Source organism: Podarcis pityusensis, assembly GCF_964106645.2.
Source record: "Podarcis pityusensis genome assembly, chromosome: 2".
Taxonomy (NCBI): Eukaryota; Metazoa; Chordata; class Lepidosauria; order Squamata; family Lacertidae; genus Podarcis; species Podarcis pityusensis.
This window is the reverse complement of record NC_138029.1, coordinates 71,263,698-71,283,264: the sequence shown is the minus strand read 5'-3', so window position 1 is coordinate 71,283,264 and position 19,567 is coordinate 71,263,698. Positions and strand designations below refer to the sequence as shown.

Below are 19,567 nucleotides of genomic sequence, written 5' to 3'. Positions count from 1 at the left end.
CCCTTGGTAGTTCGACTTTTTCAGAATTTTCAGGGGCTGGCTTGAGAGAAGGCATTCTCTGTGGCAGCCCCTAAGTTGCAGGCTTCCCTTCCCGCTGAGATGTGTCTGGCACCTTCATTATACAGTTTCCATTGTAGGCTGATGATGTAACTCTATCCTGGCCTTCAGTTAAGTATTTTTAGGAAGCACCTTACTCTTGTGACTCCAATTTGTTTTAAACTTTTTAATATCATGGGAGCAGTTGTGCTATTCTGATTGTTCCATCAGTCCAAGCATTTTTGTTTGCATCCTTTGTTAAAGAAGAATACAGGGCACAGATTGCTTAATAGAGTACTGTCCGTACTCTTCTGCGGTTCCCCAAAGAAAGGAGAGACCTATGGAGGGGGACAGAGGCAGCAGCGTGCAGGGGGATGACTCGTGGTTTCAGTTTTGTTTACACAAATGCACAGAGTATTGGAAACAAGCAAGAAGAACTTGAGCTCATAATACAGGATTGCAAATGTGACTTAACAGGCATTATTGAAACCTGGTGGGATAAGACTCATGACTGGAATGTAGAAATTAAGAGGACAACCTGTTCAAAAGGAAAAGATCGATTTCATTTCCCAGAAGGTGGAAGAAGCAACAAGGGGGGGGCGGTCATCTCTCTTGGACCTGGTCCTCACCAAAAATGAAAGTACAGGGAAACTTGGGAGGAAGTGATCGTGTCCTCCTCTGTTTCATGATACAGAGGCAAAGGAAAGCTGAGTGTAGTCGGACACGCACTCTGGACTTTAAGAAGACTGATTTCAAAAACCCGAAGGGACTACTGTGTGACATCCAGTGGTAAAATGTACTCAAAGAGAAGGAAGTTCAAGATGGATAGGAGTTTCTTAAAGGTAAAATATTGAAGGCACCATTCCAACAAAAAATTAAAGTGTGAGGCACCTAAAGAAATTGGTGTGGCTGCATAAGGAGCTTTCAGATGAGCTTCAGGTATAAGAAATGGAAGAAAGGAGAAATTACGAAGGATACATGAGTAGTCAACAGTTGCAGGGGAAAAGTCAGGTGGGCCAAAGCTCAGAATTAACTCAGACTTGCAAGAGAAGTTAAAAAGGATTTTTAGAATGTTTCTTCGGCTGGATGGCCCTCAGAGTCCCTTTCAAGTCTACAATTCTATGACTCTATCTTTTTACCAGTGTATCGGTTTGGTATAAGTTAAAGAATAAATTTACCTTGCTTTTGTCTCCTCATACTTCCTTATTTTACAGTGAAATCATCTCACATGCAGGCGACATGCTCAGTGATCTTACATCTTTGTATAAAGCAGAACTAGACTGAATAAAAACAACAACAACTAGGCAGCGGGTTTAAATACTATGTAAAAATTACTAATACGTTGACTGATTTTCTCAGCAGTTGTATCAGTACTTTCAAATAAGAGAAGCACCATATTGTTTATTAAGGAAATGTGGACCTTTGAGAGCAGAAACAGAATTTGAAATATTATTAGCATCAGAACAAGATAAGGGTTTAATTGGTAAGGCCTATATTATAATTATTAAATTGGATAAGAAGACTGGTACATTTATTTAAAAGGGCTAAAATATTTGACAAGAATTAACAGAGAAGGAATGGAAATGGGTGCTGGTTAGAATACTCAGACAGATTATAACTACAGATTTAAAGGAAAATGCCCATGAAGTCCAATATCAGTGCAGGTATATTCTCAAATAAATGCTGGAGCTGTGATGTAAACTAAGCAGATAGCTTACATGTTTTTTTGGAGTTGCTCAGTAATTCAAATTTATTGGCATGCTGTTAGAAATATAAGAAATGGCTGGTTATTTATTGTTAAGTTACTCTAAAATATTATTATTTGAAAGGTACAGTGCATGACGTTGATTTGCAAAATGTTTTAAATTGACTAGCTGTGTAGCAAAAGGTAGCCTGGAAAAAGTACAATGCCATCAGTAACAGACTGGGATGAAACTATCTGGAATATAGTAAAAATTGTTTTCTTATGTGAACAGCCTTAGGAAGTCCAATAGAAAAAGCTGCAAATCTGCAACCCCACTAGGTGGCACTCGTGATGTTTCTCCAAAATGGGTTTGATGCTGTGGGAAATTTCAGGTGACCCAATGTCTAGACCCTAAATGAATTCCACAAACAGAATTTCAGGAATGGGAGTAACCAGAGTTTTAGCTCAATGGAACCCCCCCCCCCCCGAATATTGTGGTCTTCTCTTCAAGTAATCAAGCAGAAAGTTTGTAGGGAGGGTAGCCAGTGATGTGTTAGAGTAGGGGTAGGCAACCTGAAGCCCGGGGGCCGAATCCATCTCAGTCGCCTTCTCAATCCAGCCCGCGGACGGTTCGGGAGTCAGCGTGTTTTTTACATGAGTAGAATGTGTCCTTTTATTTAAAATGCACCTCTGGGTTATTTGTGGGGCATAGGAATTCGTTAATCCCCCTTTCCCCTAAAATATAGTCCGGCCCACCACAAGGTCTAAGGGATGGTAGACCAGCCCACAGCTGAAAAAGGTTGCGGACCCTTGGTTTAGAGTGCTGGACTAGATCTGGGAAGAACCAGATTCAAATCCCCTCTCAGTCATGAACTAGACTAGGTGCCCTTGAAGTAGTCACTATCTCTCAGCCTAATCTATCTCACACAGTTGGTGTGAGGATAAAATGGGGATGGTCAAGAACCATGTATGTTTATTGGAAGAATAATAGGACATGAATGCAGAAAAATAAATAAATAAATAAACAGCCTGTAGCTATGTGTGAGAGAGAAATGCCCACAATTTATAGAATCCACATGGGTTGGAAGTAGAAGCACGATCGGTCCAGGAAAGGATTGTCCTCACGTGTTGACAAAACGTTTTTGGCTGGCAGAATTGTGCAGCTAGCTTCATTGCTTCTGGCACGTATACCAAGTATGTAACCAGCTACTGTCATTTTCCTCATTTTCTTTTATTGTGGGCGGCATTTATTTCTTTTATTGTGGACGGCAAATTGTTGCCCTCCAGATGTTTTTCGACTCCAGCAAGTCCATGCTTGCTGGGGCTGCTGGGAGTTGCAGTCAAAAACATCTAGTGGACACCAGTTTGGCAAAGGCTGAGCTGCAGTGTGTACCTAGAAATTCCCACTGTTCGTCAGAGGGCAGTGGGAAGGAAGCAGCAGCAGAGTGATGATTTAACCCAGGGATCAGCAACCTTTTTCAGCCGTGGGCCAGTCCACCATCCCTCAGACCATGTGGTGGGCTGGACTATATGGGGGGGGGGGGGGAATGAATGAATTCCTATGCCCCACAAATAACCCAGAGATGCATGTTAAATAAAAGCACACATTCTACTCATGTAAAAACACGCTGATTCCCGGACCATCCACGGGCTGGATTGAGAAGGCAATTGGGCCACATCCGGCCCCCGGGCCTTAGGTTGCCTACCCCTGAGTTAACTCTCAGCTGAACTCTGTCCATCAAAATAGCAGAGTATGGTAAGCTCAGTACTGTTCTTTTTCTTCCCCAATTATCCTCAACTGTAAGTGAAATTAGAAGGATGGAATTTCTTTCTTTCTTTCTTTCTTTCTTTCTTTCTTTCTTTCTTTCTTTCTTTCACTGATGAGGAACAGAGCAAAAAATCTGCCTGTGCGCAGCACTTAAAAACGTATCGGCCTCTGTCTGAAAGCAAACGGAGCTGCACACATGTTGGTTTTCATACAGATTGGCAAGAAAACTGAATTCATAAATCGGTCAAATTCTGGCTCCAGGATTTGTCTCTTGACAGCTTGTGGGTTGGGCTGTGCTGAAATTCGTCCTTTACTTGCATTCTTCAGACTGGCTGCAATGTTTATAGGCAGAGGCAATCCTTACAACATCCTAATTGGTTCCATGTTTATTACATGCCCGCCTTATATAAACCTAGCAGGACTCCTGAGAGCTCCAGGCTGCTGAGAAAGGCTGGCTGCTTGTGCAGATCGCCCAACAAGGTGGGTACAAGTATCTCTCGCACAGGCTTGTAGCTCGCCGCCAAAAAAGTGTGGGATGGGGAGTTTATCTCTATGTGCACATAAATGTTTTACTTTTATTAATTAAGGCTATACCAGTGATGTTAATGATGATGATGATAATTTTACTGTTACCTGCACAAGTCCTGGGGCAGCTGTAGGCCAAGTTGCAGTTGGAGCTGCCAGAGCACAGCATCCTCCTGCTGCCTTTCCCTTTAGTTTTCACCTCTTTGTTTTCATCTTTCTGTCTACCTATCCTCTGGTTACTTTCTCTGTCCGCTTCCTTTTCTCTTCCTCAGCTTCCCTCAGCTCCATTCTCTTGTTCCCTTCATTTCCCTTCATTTTATCTTTTCAATACTCTTCCCTCCCTCTCTAGCCTCTTTCCCTCTTCCCACCCTTCTCCACATCTCTCACTTTCCCCACTTCTTCCCGGGATATATGCTCTTACGTGAATGTATGTCAAGTTCTAGGTTGTTTGAAATGCAGAAACATGAGACTCGACTCATGTGTTTCTCTTGGTTTGCAGAAATGTCAGAAGGTTCGGCTGCCTGTAGCACAGAACAGAGCAGAGACAGATTGTAATGGGCAAAAATATGACCCAGTAGCTAAAAACTGAGGTAGAGAGATGTAATGTTGCAATTTCCCACCGATTGGGATAAATAGCTTTCCTATTTCGTAAACCACTTTGAGGGATTTTTTGTTTTTTTACAACCAAGCTGTTTTCATCAATTTTATGAAACGAATTATGAAATAAATGCATCTGTCTCAACAACTCTTTAGGAAACCCCTTCGTATAGGTAGGAGCATAACAGGCTGATCATAAATGAAGACCTTCAAAAGAATATTAAAACTAAATGTGTGTTGATTCCTATGGGAAAGAGAGAACTCGGCTCCACTGCAGCATACGCAGAAGCTGCTTTTCTCCACTGATTCTTTAAGCGGTCCTTTAACCTGGCAACAGGATATCTTTGTGGGGTGGGACGCTGTCTCTTTCCCTTCTGAGAATGCAAAAGAAAGTTTTTTCTTCTCTCTTCCCCATAACGGGGCAGAAGAGCAGGACACTGTCTGTGTACGAGAGAGAATATGCGGTGTTCCTGCATGTGTGCATGAGTGCATGTTTTTGCCTGCCTGTGTGTGTGTGTAAGAATGTCTGTGTGCTCTGTGCCTGCATACATAAACTTTGTTTCCCACTTTTTATTATAAACTAATCCCAAAGCTGGGTACAATACTAATAAAACATGATCCAATTGTAATTCTAAAAAGTATAAAGCAGGCATGAGCAAATGCACAGGCCAAATAATACCTATTAGTGGCTTAAATGTCATTCTCCCCACCCCAGTGTTTCATGACATATTTCCCCCCTTTTTTTCCTTTTTTTATATTTATTTATTTTCAATGCAGAATCATAACAAAAATTACAAACATTGAATCCAAAATAATGCTATACAAACAAACAAAACGGAACATACAAAAAAAAACAGAAAAGAAAAAGAAAAAAAAGCAAAGGAAACAAAACAAAACTAAACAAAAACGAAAAAACACACATCTACAGAAGAAAACCATATCATTACGTACATTTACACATATTGACTTCCTTCCTTTGTTCTAAGACCTCAAAAAATTTACTCTTACTATATTGTTGTGTCTGGTTAGATTACTTCCATCTTTGTACTTTTTTTTTTTACACCATTTTTTCCCCCTTAACCCTGTAAAGCATCATTCATTACATACCAATATACTTACTCCAGAACAATTTTTTTTATATACTCTTTAGCACAACCCCATTCTTTTAATAATTTCTGGTCCGATTGTCCCCTTATGAATGCTGTGAGTCTTGCCAGATTTATGTATTCACAAAATTTAATTTGCCAATCTTTCACTGATGGAATTTTCCTCCCTTTCCAGTTTTTTGCTATAAGCATCCTGGCAGCTGTTGTTGCATAAAGGAATACTTTCCTTTGATTTCTGGGAATATCATTTGTAATTAAACCTAAAAGGAATGCCTCCGGTTTTTTACTGAAAGATATTTTAAACATCTTTTTGAGTTCTTCGTAAATTTCGTTCCAGAATTGTTTAATAGGTCGGCATTCCCACCACATGTGAAACATTGTTCCTATTTATTTTTTACATCTCCAACAGGTATTCGATTTTAATTTGTAAATTTTAGCCTATTTTACCGGAGTTAAGTACCATTGGTACACCATTTTCATAAAATTTTCTCTTATTGTATAACATGCCATGAACTTAATATCATATTTCCATAATTTCTCCCATTGTTCCAGCCAAATCACATATCCTATATCACGTGCCCATTTAATCATAACTTCTTTTACTTCTTCATCCTTTAATTCCCATTCTAATAATAAATTGTACATTTTGGATATATTCTTTTTTGAGTTTTGTAATAATACTTTTTGTAATTTTGATTCCTCTTTTTCAAATCCTATTATTTTATCCTGATTAAATATTTGTGCAATTTGGTGATATTGTAACCATGTAGTACAGTATTGGGTCACCTTTTCATATGGTCTTAATTTTAATTGGCCCTGTTCTTCCTTTAGGAGCTGCTGGTATGTCGCCATTCTTTCTATAGTATTTTTCTTTTTAACCGATATTACTTCTAACGGTGAGACCCACCATGGGGTTTTTGGTTCTAACAACCTTCTATATCTCACCCAGACCTTGTATAATGCATTTCTAATTGTGTGGTTTAGAAATTCTTTATGTACTGCCACTTTGTATAGTGGGACTATATCACGATGCGGCATGCTTTACTTGGATCAAGGAATGGATCAAATTGGATAACAGTGACATTTTGGACTTGGAGGGATGGAACAACAGATATGGTTGGCATGCCTATCTAATTTATAACGAAGTGGCGTTTCATGACATATTTTTATGGTGGTGTACACACCAGAGAGGGGGCAGCGATTTCGTCATCCAGTGCATATTATCTGATTTGTCCCCATGTCTGCAAAACCCCTCCAAAGTATTCAGTTAGCTGTCATCTGCGCATGTGCTGTCATCTGCGCTTGTGTATCAGATGTCTCCATTGTGTACCTCAGATTAACTGCAGCTTACATTTTAAAACCAAATAGGAGCTACTTTGAGGGAAAACACACCAAACAGCAGTATTTCTCAAGTAGTTACAGGATGTATATGGATTGTGGCTAATGTCATGCGTACTTTGCTTCAAACATCAATGGTGGCTGTGCAGTAGAACTGGAGTAAATGGTAATGCATACACAGCCACAGATTCAATCTGGGGCAGTGAATAGGCCTTCAGTTGGCACCGAAAGCTTATAAGAGCGTAGTAACCACAGGAACATAGGAAGTTGCCTTACATTAAGTCAAGACTCATTGGTCAATCTAGCTCAGTATTGTCTGCAGCAGGGTTGGAGAAACTTTTCTGGCCAGAGGGGGTTGGATCTTAATCTCCCCACACCTGGCAGGTCCAATTTGACAAGTAGTTGACACTTGAAGTCTTGTACTTTGAAAGCCCTTTGCAAGCAGCCCCATGCTGTTCCTTAAACTTCTGAACATTGGAGGTTTAAAAAGCAGCTGTTGTTTACAAAGGGCTTTCAAACAGCCCCCTGCTCTTTGAACATCTGGTTTTTGGAAACCTTTGCAAGCAGCCCCATGTTCCTGCATCTCTCTGTACTTACCTGTCCATCTGAATGTCTGTGAGGGAGGTGTGTGCAGGTGAGCAACACTCATTTTGAGCACACCTACCAGTGGCATTGGGTGGATAGCTGACAATGTGTGGCTCAGGTTAGAAAAGGTTAGCCGCCCCTTTTTTAGAGCCTTGTAGGCCATGTTGTGAGGGTGCCCTGAAAAGTGTGTAAAAAATATTGTCAATAAATTAATAACATACCCCTATTCATCTGTCAAATGTGTACATCCTGCTACGTGTGCTTCTAAGGGTGTGTTTCTCTGTTTTTCCTCTCATGCAGACTGAATCCCTGTTGAGGAAAACCTCTCAATCTTTGACCTGCTAAAGATCCAGAAAAGTTGCCCATTTGTCCCTCTCCAAACAGCTAAAGATGAATAAAATTATTGTTTATGAAGAGGAAGACTTTGAGGGGTTCAGGAAAGAATTCACTTGCAGTGTTCCTGACCTACGTTCTGTAGACTTTGGGGATTGCATTTCCTCCCTTAAGGTGATTGGACAACCTTGGCTGGTCTTCCGGGATCCCAACTATAAAGGTGTGGGTTTTGCATATGAAGAAGGTGAACATAAGCACATCCAGTTAAGTAATAACATTTCTTCTATCCAACTAGTCACTGAGGACTTGGAAGATCCTCAGATCACACTTTATGAGCACCCTAACTATGAAGGGATAAGCAAAGTGATAAAAGAGGAAACCAACCTAAGTTATGGGTATTTCAATGACAAGGCGTCTTCCCATATTGTCCAGAAAGGTGCCTGGCTCCTCTATGAACATCCAAGGAGAGGTGGTTGGTACTATATAGCTCGAGAAGGAACGAAGCTTGATAACTATGGCCCTTTGTATCATTTCCATGATAAGTGTTCCCACGTGTATCCCCTTAAAAGTGGCCGGCCTGTTATCACTAGCAGGATCTTATGGGACCGCATGAACTTGGAGAGTGAGAGGGATGTGATGATTGATGAGATAAATTGTATCAACACCACGGAAACAGAGCAGACATTCACCGCCACCAGCAGTCGAACCTATGAAATATTCACAAGCCACAGCTTCAAATTAGCAGTCCCTACCCTTCAAATAAATGAGAGTTTCAATTTAAGCATAGATCCGAGCACCAACCTGACAGTAGAAAAAGGAAAGATTGACTCTTTTACTACTGTAAACAAAATTGAGGTGACCATGCCAGCCAAGGTCCCCAAAAAATCAGAACTGAACATCCAGGTGATCATGAAGGTAGTCACGGCCTCTGTTCCTGTGGAGCTGATCATCACCAATAATGGTAAATCAAGGACGGAAAATGGGCAGTATCGTAGTGTGTCAGGACGCAACATCACCACCAAATACAGCATGAAATCAGTGAAAAATTAAGCAGAGGACCAGTAATCACCAAAAGCAAAATGACCATGCCAGCCAACAACCCACTTTCATTTTGAAATGAACAGCTGTAGATTTAAGAAGAGCATTTCTCCCTTCCTGTGAGGAAGACCATTACCTAGAAATGGGGAGATGGGGCTGGACAATGGGGAGTATTGCAATGTGTCGAGACTTTAACTGCAGCACTGAATATATCGGAATATATGGGAACATTATTCTCAGTGTCTCATTTCTCTGTTCATTCCCTCTACCCTGCCACACCTGCCTTACCCACTTGCATGTAGAGAAAATAATTAGGATTTTATTGTCTACAGTATGCTTCCCACCTTCCCAGCACTTTTATGGAAGTTTAAACTTCCAACCCACTCTTCTAATTTTGCAGATATTTGTATCCGAGTGGGAAAATTGTGTGTGTGTGTGTTAGTTCATTGTGATTGGTTGAACGTAACCTGTCCTAGGAAAGAAAATATTACCTTTTTTAAAAAAAATAGAGAACTGCATTTCTTCTTCCATGGAAAGATAATTACTTGGCATCTGGAACAAGGAAAAATTATTAAATAATATTTTTTTTGCATGTTCCTTGATCTGCTATTACTGCAGACATTAAAGACACTATACCAGATGAAATTCCTGAAAGCAGCAAGACTCCGATGCTGGTTTCGAGGGACTGATGAAGAGGAACTGAAGGGCAAATTGATAACAGGAGGACTGTGTAATTCATATAAAAATATATAGCAAAGAAATCTGGAATCCACAGTTAGTACAATGAACTAGAAAATAGTCTCACTTCACTGACAAAAGACATCCGACAGAGAGAATCCAACAGAAAGTAGCTGTTAGGACACAGGTTGGTAATAAATAGCTTGCATGCTCAATTAAGCCTCCACAGCAACTTTGTATGGTCTGCAGTTCTATTTATGCTTCTTAAGTCATATCTGATTTTTAAAATGATTTCTAGGGTGAATGGTTGCAGATAAGCACCTCCTCAACTGCTATAGTTAAGCACTCTGGAGAACATGCTTCTGCCAATTTTGTTTCATTGTATTTTTGCATCATGTATTAGGCTCCAGCTGCTGTTTGGATGCTTTTCTGCTTATTAAACCAGACTGGTGAATATCTCAGTACAACTATACGTATATGATTATACTCTTCAGAAATGGCCCACAGAATGCCAGCAAGAAGGGGGTGACAGGGCTGCATGATGAAGAATGGGGGGGGGGGTTTGACATGTGGTCTTCCAGGTGTTATTGAATACCAACACCCATCAGCCCCAGCCAGGTTTGGCAGTGATCAGGAATGGTGAGAGTTGTAGTCCAGCAATGTTTAGATGGCTACATCTTTCACATCCCTCATCAAGAGGTTATGAGATAATTAGATGACTCACAGTGCAGTCCTATACTCAGAAGTAACTCTCACTGCGTTTAATGAGGCTTCCTGCCATTTAATTATGTATAGCATTACAGCCTCACACTTTTACATTTAATTCAAACTAGTCCACTTTGCTCAATCCAGTATTCAGACAGACAATAACTTTTATATTCTACCCAAGTTTCTTAAAGCTAGATTCTGCCTGCCAGTATATACCATGTATTATTATGATCTTTTAAAACCTCCCTTCAAAATACAATTTGTTTCTGTAACATCATTTAAATCAAATGAATCTTATTAGTAAATGAGACTATGCCTGATATTTGCATGAATGCAATGTTAGATGCAAGAGCAGAGTATAGTATCTAAGATATTACAGCTTTGTTTTTTATGTAGTACAGAGCATAACAGAAAAATGAGAAAGCAGAGTTCAATTCATTTCACGCTGTCCTTGGCTGAGATAAATTTAATTGCAATCTTCTTACTGTTATAACAGTGTATTATTTCAGCAAAATAAGGATTGGCGATGGATCTTCTGTGGCCCCTGAGGTTGTAAATTAGACATGGACAATTTTTAGTGTGTTTTTAAATATGTAGTTACTGGTAGGTAGCCGTGTTGGTCTGCCGTAGTCGAAACAAAATAAAAAAATCCTCCCAGTAGCACCTTAGAGACCAAATAAGTTTGTTACTGGTATGAGCTTTCATGTGCATGTACGGTATCTGAAGAAGTGTGCATGCACACGAAAGCTCATACCAGTAACAAGCATAGTTGGTCTCTAAGGTGCTACTGGAAGGATTTTTTTTATTTAAATATGTAGGTTAGTCTATACAAACATCACATTCTCTAATAATTGTAGTATATGATTAGGACCTCATACGTCATTATTACACACACACACACACACACACACACACACTGCTTATTTGTCAAAACATTCAGTTTACATAGAGCATAAAATATACATAGTTTTAATGTATCAATAAAAGTTGCCCTAAAAAAAACCCCATGTAGCAAACAATGTATGATGTTCTACACAAACATAATCCACTCATACACATGTGTATAGGCCTTGAGTGAGTGAGTAAGGGTGGTTGTAACAACAAATATAGAAAGCCAAAGCATTGCTAAGAGAGTGCTGCAGGCTTTATAAGGGCTCAAAATGGTGGAGAAAGACCAAGATGGAGATCACAAACTTACTCCTCAATGGCAGAGATCTCTGAACAGGATTGCAGGACAGGTGGCATCTGCAAGCAAGAAACATTAAAGTGAATTGCAGTTCAGAAATAAAATCCTTTATTTACTAATTATATATGTATGTGGCCGGTGAAATAGAACAACTTGGTGTGGGTGTTTCTACACACAAATCAACTTCCAACTTCTTAGGAAAAATTAGACAAACTAATAGGGAGAGATTTGGAAAGGTGCCAAAAGGCAGCTCACAGGCCATGATCCTTTTTTATATTATTCCTGTTGAGATTATATCTCATTCCGCAATTAGATGTTTCCATACAGTACAGTACAGAGTACAACAGCAACCTGGTGGGGGAGTCTAATAAAATCAGAAGGAAAGCCAAAGTGGCATACATTTTTAAAGCTCCAGAGCCAAAAGCTGAAGTCACTCTGTTAAGAACTCGGAAGGCATCTTCTGCTGAAGCCCATTAGTCTATTTGATACCATTCTGCACAGTAATGCATTGATTTATCCTTCTGCAATTCCCTCCAGACATTGCTGGACAGCTCCCATCCTCCTTGATCATTGTTAACACAAGCTGAGACAAGGCTGTAGTCCAACAACATCTGGAGGGCATTGGGTATCGTAGAACTTAGGTGACTATCCTCTAAATTGAATGAGCCATTATTGGCTTTGCAGATGTATTTCTCAAGCAGCTGAATTCTAACCACATTTAACCGGAACTAATGCCACAGGTTTCAAGACTTACTTTACATACATGGTAGCTAGCTGGTGGCATCCTCAAGTGGTAATTCTGCAGGGGGGGGCTGTGGGAATGTCACTAGAGCTCTGGACCCTCCCTAAAGGGATCACCAATACCAGGGACTGACAGGCTAGTGAACATAGGAAGCTGCCTCATACAGAGTCAGACCACTGATCTATCTAACTTGGTATATAAATACAGTGGTACCTCAGGTTAAGAACTTAATTTGTTCTGGAGGTCTGTTCATAACCTGAAACTGTTCTTAACCTGAAGCACCACTTTAGCTAATGGGGCCTCCTGCTGCCACTGCACGATTTCTGTTCTTATCCTGAAGCAAAGTTCTTAACCTGAGGTAATATTTCTGGGTTAGCGGAGTCTGTAACCTGAAGCATATGTAACCCGAGGTACCACTGTAAACAGAAATCCATTACCAGCTGAAATTAGACAGTTGCCTAGCATCTTGATATTTAGATGCTACTGATGTCTTTTCCTGAAGTGTAACACAATCATTTTATGGGATATTAAATGTACAATTGTAGAAATTGTTTATTTTTATTAGCGTCTTATTTTATCTTATTGTATGCTGCTTTGATAGCTTCTGTAAAATAAAGCTGTAAAATAAAATTTAAATTTAAAAAATCCACAGTGATGGACAGCATCTCTCCAGGATTTGGTCTCTTCTAGTTTACATAGAGATCCTGGGGATTGAATTTCAGACTTTCTGTATGCAAAACATATGCTATACCACTGAGGTGAGGTCCTCCTCCTAACGAATTAATTGAAAACTGCCTTTTTAGTGAAGCAGATTTGAGGGCACATGATGCAACCACCAACATGTTTGGGTCTGACTAATGCCTGGATGCTGGGAATCCATAGTACTTTCTTCCACAATGACTGAAGAAAGCTGGGATATAAAATGTACTTAAGGGTGCTTCCAGATCGATGTTTATTGTAGGATTGGCGCTTGCCTATCCCCATGCCCCCATCATTTCATCTGATTTTTGGAGGGAAAATGGTAAAAATTAATCTTGGGGTCGTGGGTCCGAGCCCCACGTCCGGTAAATTATTCCAGCATTGCAGGGGGTTGGACTAGATCAGGCATAGGCAAACTCAGCCCTCCAGATGTTTTGGGACTACAACTCCCATCATTCCTAGCTAACAGGAGCAGTGATCAGGGATGATGGGAGTTGTAGTCCCAAAACATCTGGAGGGCCGAGTTTGCCTATGCCTGATCTAGATGATCCTTGTGCCCCCCCCCAACCCCAACTCTACAATTCTAAGCGAGAATTGTCGTCCACATCTTGCTTGCGATTTGTGAACGAGCTGTTTACAGTATGGTGACCCTATGTGGAAGCACCCTACGGAAGAAGGGCGGAATATAAAACGTACTTGTCATGTAAAACCCAAGGGCGGGAGGGGACCGGTCATTAACAGGAAACCCCAGTTGGAGTCTGGTGGAGCTGAAGGGCGGGTATGTGCTTGGAATATCAGAAACTCTGCGGGGCAGCGAGGGAGAGCGCGGGAGGCAGAGACAAGCAGGGGCACACGAGGAGAGGATGCATGTCTGAATTTGAACAAGAGTCAGTCCCACAGTCCCAGGGAGCGGAGAGAGCAGCCTGCCGCCGCCTGTGCTGCCGCCGGCTCTCGGGGGCGGCGCCGGCACAGGCGGCGCGAGATCCGCCCCAATTCTCCTGCTGCGGTTGAACCCTCCGCTTTGTGTGTCCCTGCCGACGCTCCGTAGCACGGCGGATGTTGTGAGGAGCCGCTGCCGGGGCTGGGCGAGCCAGGCGTGCGGTGGCGGCGGTGAGTCAAAGCGGCGGAAAGAGAGGCAGGCAGGAGCGGAGGGGTCTCGCCGGGGCTCCGGGGGTCGGGGAGCCCCTGGCCGGGGTGGGCGCGAGGGCCCAAGGGGGGCGCCTGCGAGAGGCTTGGCTCGGCGGCCGCGACTAGGCCCGGGTCAGCCGCTTGGGCAGAGTGCCGCGGCGCCGAACTGCCCGCTCCTCTCCGACCCGAGAAGAGCTCCAGGCTGCCTCGTCGGCTCCGCCCGGGGCTGAGGGAAGGCGCTCCTCGCAGCCTCCAGCCACGCGGGGAAGCTCTCGGCGGTCAGCCCCGCAGAGTGGCCGCCGCCGCCGCCGCCGCGCCGGTCCTTGGCCGGGTCTCGCTGCCCTTGGCGTGGGTTCGTCGGGAGGCCTTTTCCAGGCAGGGAGCGGCTGCCGCCAGGTGCCTCCAGCCGCCGCGCGCGCATCTTCCGTGCCCCTTTTCTCCCGCCTTTGCGCGCCTTCCTGCCGTCCCCGGCACCGTCCTTCTGCGCAGCGCTGACACCACCTCGGAGGAGCCCTGGTGGCTGTGGGGAAGCAGTTTGATTTCAAGTTTCCGCCAAAGGAATGCGGAGGGAGGGAGGGAGCCAATCTCCCCTCGGATGTGTCGTGGGGAACCTCAGTTACGCGGAGGAGGTTGTCAGTGGGAGCTTCAGCGAACCGCCTCAAACGTAAACCCCACTGAGTTCTAGCCTGTAATCCTATGCACACATTGCTTAACCTGGGAGTCTTTCTGAGCAGACAGCGCAGTCTGTGGTCACCATAGCGCCAGCCTATATACACTTACACAGAAATAAATCACATTGATTTAAATGAGGTATACTCACAGGTGGGTGTTATGGGACTGCAGCCTGATTGTGCTAGGCTCAGGGTTTGCATCTTTGCTGCCTTATCCTATGCTAGGTTTACTCTGAAGTAAGCACTCTTTAGTTCACTGGACTTTTTTCACAAGTAAGTGTGCATGGGATCAGATCATTAAATACTTTTCTTAATAAACCTTTGAATATGCAACAGTAGAAGCTGCTGCAGTGGTGCCAGACAGTGATCCAGATGTTGCAGTGCATGGTGGTTTAAAAATTACCTCCACCAGTGGAAAACTAGAAGTAATAATTACCATGCAGTGTAGAAATAGCTCCAAGGCTTTCACAACTCTTGAAGACCAGAGTTATTGCAGCATTGTATTCTGTGGAGAAACTAGCACTGTTTCAGATACTTGTGCTAAACTCTAAATGTAATATGGAGTGGATTCGCATATGGATTTTTAGCTACATTTGTTGCTTAGAAGCAAAGCTGACATCTGCATAGTTTCCTTTGCCCCATTTACGGTGTAGTCCTTTTGCAAATAAATAGTTGTCTGATTGTCACATGGTTAATCTGATAGTCAAAATATTCCAGCAATCAAGATAATGGTAGGATTAAAATTAATATAAAGTAATAACATCTGTTTACAGTGGTACCTCGGGTTAAGTACTTAATTCGTTCCGGAGGTCCATTCTTAACCTGAAACTGTTCTTAACCTGAAGCACCACTTTAGCTAATGGGGCCTTCCACTGCCACCGCACCGCTGGAGCACGATTTCTGTTCTCATCCTGAAGCAAAGTTCTTAACCTGAGGTAATATTTCTGGGTTAGCGGAGTCTATAACCTGAAGCGTATGTAACCTGAAGCATATGTAACCCGAGGTACCACTGTATTCAGATTGTACCCTTCAAATGACAGTTTTATATAACTCATGAAGGGCTCAGGCTGCAGTCCTATGCATGCTTCTTTGGGAGTAAGACCACCTGAACTTAGTGAACATAAGAAAAAGTCAGACTAAAGGCCTATCTGGCCCTGCATCTTGTTTTCCTCAGCAGCCAACCAATTGCTCAGAAAAGTCCACAAACAGAACATGAGAGTAACAGCTCCTTTTTGCTGTTGTTCACCGAACAACTGGTATTCAGAAGCATGCTGCTTCTTGATCTTGGAGGTAACATGGCCACTGATGGCCTTATCCTCCATGGATTTGTGTGCTTCCCTTTCAAAGCCATTTAAATTGGTGGTAGTCACCACATCTTGTGGCAGTAAATTCCGTGTGCTGAGTGAATAAGTGCTTCCTTTTGTCTGTCCTAAATCACCCACTGTTCACCTTCATTAGATGACCCCAGGTTATGGTGTTGTGAAAGATGGGGGAAACTTAACTCTACCTCCTTTCTCTACATGATTTGCATAATTTTATATACCTCTGTCATGCTTCCTCTTGATTGTAATATTTCCTTTTTTTTATAAGATATTTATTAAGCTTTTTTAAAATATTACAATAAAAAATGAAAAAAATAACAAAAATACAAAATAAAAATAATTAAAAACACACAGATTTTCCATTACTTATTTTCCTTTAGCTTGTTTCCCGGACCTCCTCATACCTCCCTTTTTTGTATTCCAATTCAGTTTGTTGGTTCAGCAAATCCTTACCCTCTTTATTTATCCTAATCTTTAGTCTTAAAATAGTAACGTTAAATTTTTACCTATTAACAACCCATTTTTCATAATCCCTTAAAGCATTACAGCTGGAAACCACTTAATTTCTATCCAACATCATTCTAACATTCATTAATTTTACAATAATTCTGTAGATAGTCTTTGAATTTCTTCCAATCTTCTTCCACCGACTCTTCTCCCTGGTCTCGGATTCTGCCAGTCATTTCTGCCAGTTCCATATAGTCCATCAGCTTCATCTGCCATTCTTCCAGAGTGGGTATTGATTGTAATATTTCCTTGTAGGGGAGTTGCTCCAACTCACTGATTTCTTTGGTTGCCTTTTTCTGTACCTTTTCCAGCTCCACCATATGCTTTTAAAGATATGGCGAGCAGAACTGAGATTTGCTTCTGAATAAGCCTGGGTAGGATTGTGCTGGGAAGGTCCTTGGCAACTAGGACCATCTCTGCTTTCATAGATGTAGTGTTCATAAAGATGTCTACCATTTTCTGTTATTTCTAGTGGAAGAAATATCTGTGTATACTTTCAGTGTCAGGTCTCTAAGATCAAGATTATTGCAAAACCCTGTAATGTAGCCTTGAAAATAACGACTTATTTGGTTGCCTAAGGTTATCTTTAGGTGACCAGGTAGATGAGATACACGGAAGTTGGTTTGTTTTGACTTTGAGGCAACAAACAAAAACAGATGCATGCGAAGGTCGTCTAGTATTGTTTGCCATTTTATTTGTGAAGTTCTTGTATTGTTTAAAAAACTCATTCATAATGCAGGTGCACTTACAGCCTTTGGATTTTTAGAGATAATTCCTCACTAAATCAAACAAATTCTAATAAAATTCGTCCACTATAAAACTAAACTGCTTCATAGTGTAAATGAAAACAATTCTGCCAGTCTTACTATATGCTCTCCATGTTTGCCATCTAGCCTGTCAGCTGTATTTGCTGCTGTTGCCAAGGTTACTTTTTTGTGTTGAAGTGTGAAAGGTAATCCTGAATTGTAAGTTGATGTTTTCATATTATTCGGAAGGAAGAACATGTTCCTGCTAATGTGGATGTAGAACAGATAGACATGATGGCCCAGTGTTTGGGGATTCAGGATATAGACTTGCTGCATATTATGGGACTGACAGTGACCGGATGTTATATATAGTCTTTGTTTATGGATAAACAGTGTCTGGTGATATATAAAATAAGTGAAGTTCCTTAATATTTGCTTCAGTTTATAGTAGATGAAATGAACCTGAAAAAAAGATTGAAAATTGCAGGCTGAAAAAAAGCTGACCACATATTATATACTAAGGAAGTTCTTCATGGGAATAAAAACTATACATGGAAAGGGAAAGGATAGGTTATAAGCCACTTAGAAGGCATTTTGGCATATAAGCAACATATCAATTAATACAGCAGCAACATGGATGGAGGGCCTGTGGCCTTCCAAATGTTGTTAAGTGCCAACTCCTGGTCAGGGATAATGAGAATTGTAGTTTAAAGCATCTGCAGGGCAATAGGTTATCTTTTGGATGAATGTTTGATTAACAGAAAACCTTTAGGAATTCTACTGTACTGCATGTTCTTATACAGTCTTTGTATAACATCATTATACATTGTGTTTCTGTTTTAAGGCAAACAAATATGAGTCTTGTTCTGACTATCATGCTCTGTTTATATGGATAGAAAGCCTACAGCTGCTGTTGCAACCATTACTTTGAACTCTAGAGAGTAATGAAACAATTATTGACAAACACAAGTCTCCCGTAAAACAGAACACTAGTCATATAACTCTCCTGAGAGTTGTTTGGCTATATAGATATTAACTTTTTTTGTATTGCTATACATGTGGATTGTTACATGAAAAACGGGAATGTGTTTGCCAATAGATATTTATTGCTGTTCAGATGGCTTCCCCTCTCCCTTTCTTTGTTTTTTAACTATATCGGGTGGGGAAACTTTTCTGTCCTGTAGACCAAGAACCACCAGCAGACAGACATCCATGCAAAGACTTCAACTTTGGGGACAACAGTTAACATCCTTGAAGTGTGCTTCAAAGCGCTTTCCCTAGAAACTGCATGGATACGCACTTCAAAGTACCGATGAGTGCTAAGAGACATTGTTTTTGAAGTGCATTTCCAGGTGGTTTATGTTGAAACCTCTTTGAAACCTGCTTCAGTGTAAAAGCCACACCTTTACCTGCCTCCCAACTTATGTGTGGTATGGGGGAAATGGTCCAGGAGGCTGTATTAGGACACCTGCTAGGCCTAATTAGACCCACCCGGAGGGTCCCTATCCCAGGATTATGCTTTGTGCATTCCCTCATTTTAAAACCATAACTTTAGATACATTAAACTATTCATTCTATTTATGTATGTCAGTCTTCAGTGAACATTTTTGGCTCTTATTTTGCTAGTTTTCTGTTACGACTAGGAAAAATGCAGATCTTCTTTTCTAGCTTTTCTTAAATGAAATCATTTTAAGTTTATGAGGCAAAATTTTCTACATATTAACCTAGATGCGCTCCAGTATTCATGCTGCAAACAGTGAAACGCCTTGGAGTTGTTGTACTTGTTTTCTTAACAAATTTATAGTATATTATTAGAGGCAGTGAGTTTTATGCCAGAGTATGTACACATTTAGAAGCAGGGCAAATACAAAAAAATGTGTATAGTTACCTTGCTACTTTCTTCCAGTTTTGTGAATAGTTGCATCCTTCTTTGTTGTAAGCGTTTTCATTTCTAATTGGTCAATTTCCCCCCTATTTCAGCTTTGAGATTAGTGGCCATTCAAGCTGACCTGAATTATGACATCAAGAGCTTCTGGAACAACATTTTCTCGGAAGAACTATAGATTAAGCACAGAGCCTGAGAAGTCCAAGGTTGCAGGTAGGAATACTGTTGTGGATGACTGGGGGAAGAGGAGGCTGTTTTTACAAGTCTTGTCAGCAACTAATTAGG

At 41.4% G+C, this 19,567-nt stretch overlaps 2 protein-coding genes across 4 annotated transcripts in view; both read left to right on the top strand.

Moving 5' to 3' along the window:
- The first annotated feature begins 1,398 nt into the window (after nt 1-1,398).
- LOC308470325 (epidermal differentiation-specific protein-like) lies at nt 1,399-11,699 on the top strand. Its single transcript, XM_080993478.1, has 3 exons — nt 1,399-1,519; nt 3,816-3,968; nt 7,940-11,699. Exon 3 carries the CDS (start codon nt 8,030-8,032, stop codon nt 9,020-9,022), a length of 993 nt encoding a protein of 330 aa, XP_080849604.1. The 5' UTR covers nt 1,399-1,519; nt 3,816-3,968; nt 7,940-8,029; the 3' UTR covers nt 9,023-11,699.
- Nucleotides 11,700-13,992: 2,293 nt separating this feature from the next.
- RNF123 (ring finger protein 123) overlaps nt 13,993-19,567 on the top strand; it is a 90,015-nt gene continuing 84,440 nt past the window's right edge. Inside the window, exons 1-2 of one of the 3 annotated variants that reach the window (XM_080993461.1) lie at nt 13,993-14,133; nt 19,378-19,495. In XM_080993461.1, the coding sequence (XP_080849587.1) occupies nt 19,414-19,495 (82 nt within the window). In that variant the 5' untranslated portion in view covers nt 13,993-14,133; nt 19,378-19,413. Of the gene's footprint in view, nt 14,134-14,404; nt 14,548-14,628; nt 14,816-19,377; nt 19,496-19,567 lie in introns of those variants that run through there. The other 2 variants (XM_080993462.1, XM_080993463.1) reach the window with 2 other exon arrangements.